Here is a 4,603-nt window from a genome sequence, read left to right as displayed (position 1 = left end):
AACTCTATGTCTTCCATATACCTTCTATAGATCATATTGGGGATATTTTCACCAAACCCCTCTCATCATCTCTATTTCATAAATTTCAAGACAAACTTAGAGTGATTCTTCAACCCACTACTAAGTTTGAGGGGGGGGGCTGTGAATGAATGTAAGAGATTAATTTGTTTATATTGATACTTCACTATATATATATTGTATTACTTTATTATTAAATACTGTAGTTACAATTTTAATGAATGAGTTTCAATTTTACTCTTTTACTTACACTTTTACGTTTCACTCTTTCACTACTTTCACCTTCCATCAAGTCTCCTTCTCCTTTCTAATTCTATTTCCTGCATCAATGCATGAGAACACACTCATGCTTCTAATTTCTTGTTCTATCTTAATTGCTATTACAAACAATACTTAATTTTTGTTGGGACAAATAAAAGAAATGAAATAGACAACCAAAAAAAAAGATGAAATCAAAAAGAGACAAAGAAGGACAAACTAAATATTTATGTAAAAAATTGATTCTCAAGCTTACATAATTTTCCTATTAAATAATGCGTCGTCGTATATATAGTGATGGATTCTTAAATAACAATCATGGTCACTAATAAGTAATTTGATTTTATTAATTTCTTTAAGACCATGCACTCAATGCTTATTTAGAATAATATGATAACAGGTGCAACACGTATACTATATGTGTGTATCCAATAAAAAGAAAATACGTTATTATAAAACAAAACAAAAATAGAACAAAACGATATCGGGTTTTATTAATTATTATATTATTGGTATGTTGTCTTAAAAAATAACGAAGTTATAAACAAATGAATTGAATACTTAAATTCTAAAATAACCTAATATTATTAATAAAATATTCAGTTGATCATCATGATTCGTTGTTTACAACTGAGTATATATCCAATAGATTAGATTCGTACTCAATACTCGATAGTAAGTAATTATTTCAATAAATTGAGCCAAATCATATTTCATTTTCAATAAATTTAAAACAAATTTACCATACTTTGATATTTTCAAGTCAACAAAAGATTATTTACCATATTTTTTTACCATAATAGATAAATTAAATATAGGATAAAATCAAAAGAATTAACCACTTAACGTTTAACATTTCTCCAAATGGTATAGACAAGAATTATTATTATTATTATTATTATTATTATTATTATTATTATTATTATTATTATTATTATTATTATTATTATTATTATTATTATTATTATTATTATTATTATTATCTACTCTAAGAAAGTAGGAATAAGCCAATAAGGTATATAGCAGCCCCACTACATATACTAGTTTTCTTAGTCATCCACGCGATCACATTTTGAAATTTCTATACTAATCTAGTCTTCCTTATGAAACAATTTTCTGTGTTAATTAAGATCCCTATAAATACGTCACAACTGTAGCAACATTTTCACCAAACGAACACTTCCCACTAGCTACTTAGCATTTTCTATACATACATCACTGAAATAATTAAGTAGTTTGTTATTATTATTGGTCAAAACATGAATTCATTCTCTATTGTGTTGTGTGTGTTAGGATTAGTGATTGTGGGTCATGTGGCCTATGCCCAAGACTCACAACAAGATTACCTTGATGCTCACAATGCAGCAAGATCCGAGGTTGGTGTTCCAAACTTGTCTTGGGATGACACCGTTGCAGCCTATGCACAAAACTACGCCAATCAGCGAAAAGGTGATTGCCAATTGGTCCATTCCAATGGCCAATATGGGGAGAACATTGCAGGGGGCAGCGGTGACTTTTCCGGCACGGTTGCCGTGAAATTATGGGTGGACGAGAAGCAATATTATGACTATAATTCTAATAGTTGTGCGAGTGGTCAAGTCTGTGGTCATTACACACAAGTAATTTGGCGCGATTCGATAAGACTTGGATGCGCTAAAGTAACTTGTGATAATAATGCGGGCACTTTTATTATTTGTAGCTATGATCCACCTGGCAATATCATTGGCCAAAAGCCTTACTAATATAAATGATATTGTTGTTGAGGAATTATATTTAAACTTTCATTTGATATAATACTGCCAGCATGAGTTCTTAGCTGTTATTGATTAAGGATGCTGATTTAGCAGTAACAAGGCAATAATAATAAAATCGTGAGTTTATGTGTCGAGGATAGTTATATTATTAATAGAAAAGTATATGTAAATAATCTCTAACTAATTAATTAGTTTTAAATAATTATTAATTAATAATTAATTAATATAAAATACAGTTTAAAATATTTGTTAATTTATTATTAGTTAAACTCTTATTAGTTACCTAACAAAATTAATTATCAATCCATCATGCATGTACTACTCTATGTAGTGATATTTTTCCGTGTAATATGTTGGTTAAGCAGAAAATTGTATGTGGTCTGTGTAATGTTAATTATATTTATGTGAATAATATTATGAGATTCTTTTTAATTATAGTTAATTATAAATTTAATGTATTTTTTATAATTTTATAAATTTATTTAAATTATATTATTTTATTAACTTTATATTTTGTAGAATAGAAAAATAGAGAGAGATAGAAAATGAGAGAAAAAAAAGAAAGAAAATTTATTAATTTTGGAAAAAAAATTTTAATTTAATTATAATAAAAAATATTTTGTGACACATTTTGTTTTGTCAAATTAGTAATATAAAATATAAATTATAAGTTATATGTAGAAGGGGAAGGATAGAGAAAAATGGAGAAGTGGAGAAAGGTAGATAAGAAGGTAAGAGAAGAGATCGAGTTTAATAATTTAAAAAAAATATTTTATTTTAATTTTAATGAGAAAGTGTCGTGTATTAGTTGTTAAATTAGTAATATATAACTATATGTTAATTTTAATTTAATTTTAGTTATAATTAGAGAATATCATGTTGCCTATTTTAATTTATAATTAGTCATTGATAATGATATAAGAAGATATTCACATATACCACTACATTTGCTTGGAATAGGATATTTCAATTTTTACAACCATTGAGATTTATATTAAACAATACATGTGATTAAGATTTAATGAATAAAATTGTTGTGTACAGCAATTATAGAAAGTCCACAAAAAACCCGCAACAGGTTCTTCCTTTTTTCAGTTGGAAATGGATGAAAATGTCCGATCTACCCAAAGTAACTTGTATTGAATTGCTGCATCATGATATATGTTGAGTCAATAACTTCTGAGTTATGTCAAGCTTTTTTTTGAAGACATTAGTCCTCAGCTTAATTTAATTTACAGTGGCTTTTACTTTTTACTTTTTATTTTTTTAAATTGGCCTCTTAAATGTATAATGTATTATCATGAATGTTATGGGATTAAAAGTTTATTAAAAAATCTTTGAAAAATAATGTTAAATGTTTACTTTTGTTCTTTTTTAATTTATTTGAAATTTTTAATTTGTGTAAAATTTTAAAAAATTTATTATTTTATATATCATTTCATATTTCGTTAATAAAATAAGAAAATATATACAAAAAATTTTGGTTATATTTTATAATTTTATGCATGAAAAATATGTAAATATTTTGCTTTTATATAAGCAAAATATACACAATTGAATCAGACAAAAAATTTGAAAGAAAGAAAAATTATTTTGGGTTTCACTATAAAAAGTATATTTTTATGTTAAATATAATTTTTTTTAGTTTAATTATTCTATCGATTTTTATAATTTTATTAAATTTTTTATTAGGTTCAAAAACGGATTTAGAGGGAGACGAGTAGTGGCCTCGACACCTCAAAATTTTAAGGAAATGTATTTATATATGATATATGTATTAAATAAATAAAAAATATTATATAATTTAATATTTTATATGTATTATTTTTTACTAGGTGATGAATTTATATATTAATTTTTTAACCTATTAATATTTTTCACTTATCCAATTTAATATCATACCCTCAAGTTTTTATATCTTTTAAATTGGTTTTTATATAATCATCTTTATATCTATTTTGAAAAAAAAATCATATGTTTTTTTAATATTAACATATTTAAATTTATATTATCATATAAAATATTAATAAGAGTTAAGTATGATTTTGGTCTCTACTGTGTAGGTAAAAAAAAATTTTTCTTTCTCAAGTTTTTTGTATACAAAATTATTTCTAAGGTTTAACTTGGTTTTAAAATCGTCATTTTTATTTAAATTTTAAATTTTATTATTAAATTATTTCTAACAAAACAAAATTATAAAATAAAAATTAAAAGAAAAAAAAAAGAGAACGAGAGGGAGAAGGAAATCACTCGAGGGGAAGATGGAAGAAAAAGGGGGGAAGAGAAGGTAGTGAGAAGGAAGAAGAAGGGGAAAGGGAGGGTGGTGACGACGCCGGCAAGAGAGGACGGACGTCAACGCCAGCAGATCGGGGAGGAGGATGTCGCCGCATCGCCGTTCTACTCATTCTCCTCGCTAGCTCGCCAGTCGCCGCTGCTCTTCGCCGTTCGCCGCTGCTCCTTGTTGCTCGTCGTTGCTTCGCGTCCTCACCGCTGGATCTCGCCGCTGCTCCTTCTCATCGCTAGATCGCTGTTGCTCCTCATCGTTCGTCATTGATTCTTCTAGGGTTCCAATT

General features: G+C 26.8%; 1 protein-coding gene across 1 annotated transcript; it reads left to right on the top strand.

The window, feature by feature from the left end:
- Positions 1-1,535: 1,535 nt before the first annotated feature.
- On the top strand, positions 1,536-2,018 carry LOC112718139 (pathogenesis-related protein 1B-like). The gene has a single exon (XM_025770036.2). The coding sequence runs from the start codon at positions 1,536-1,538 to the stop codon at positions 2,016-2,018; it is 483 nt and encodes a 160-aa protein (XP_025625821.1).
- The last annotated feature ends 2,585 nt before the right edge of the window (positions 2,019-4,603 follow it).

Source organism: Arachis hypogaea, chromosome 10, assembly GCF_003086295.3.
Source record: "Arachis hypogaea cultivar Tifrunner chromosome 10, arahy.Tifrunner.gnm2.J5K5, whole genome shotgun sequence".
NCBI classification, from domain to species: domain Eukaryota; kingdom Viridiplantae; phylum Streptophyta; class Magnoliopsida; order Fabales; family Fabaceae; genus Arachis; species Arachis hypogaea.
Note: the sequence above shows the minus strand (reverse complement) of the source record. Positions and strands in the feature narration are given on the sequence as shown.

Bases quoted from the DNA above. Each gene is read 5' to 3' on its own strand.
- LOC112718139 (XM_025770036.2), top strand. From the start codon at position 1,536: ATGAATTCATTCTCTATTGTGTTGTGTGTGTTAGGATTAGTGATTGTG.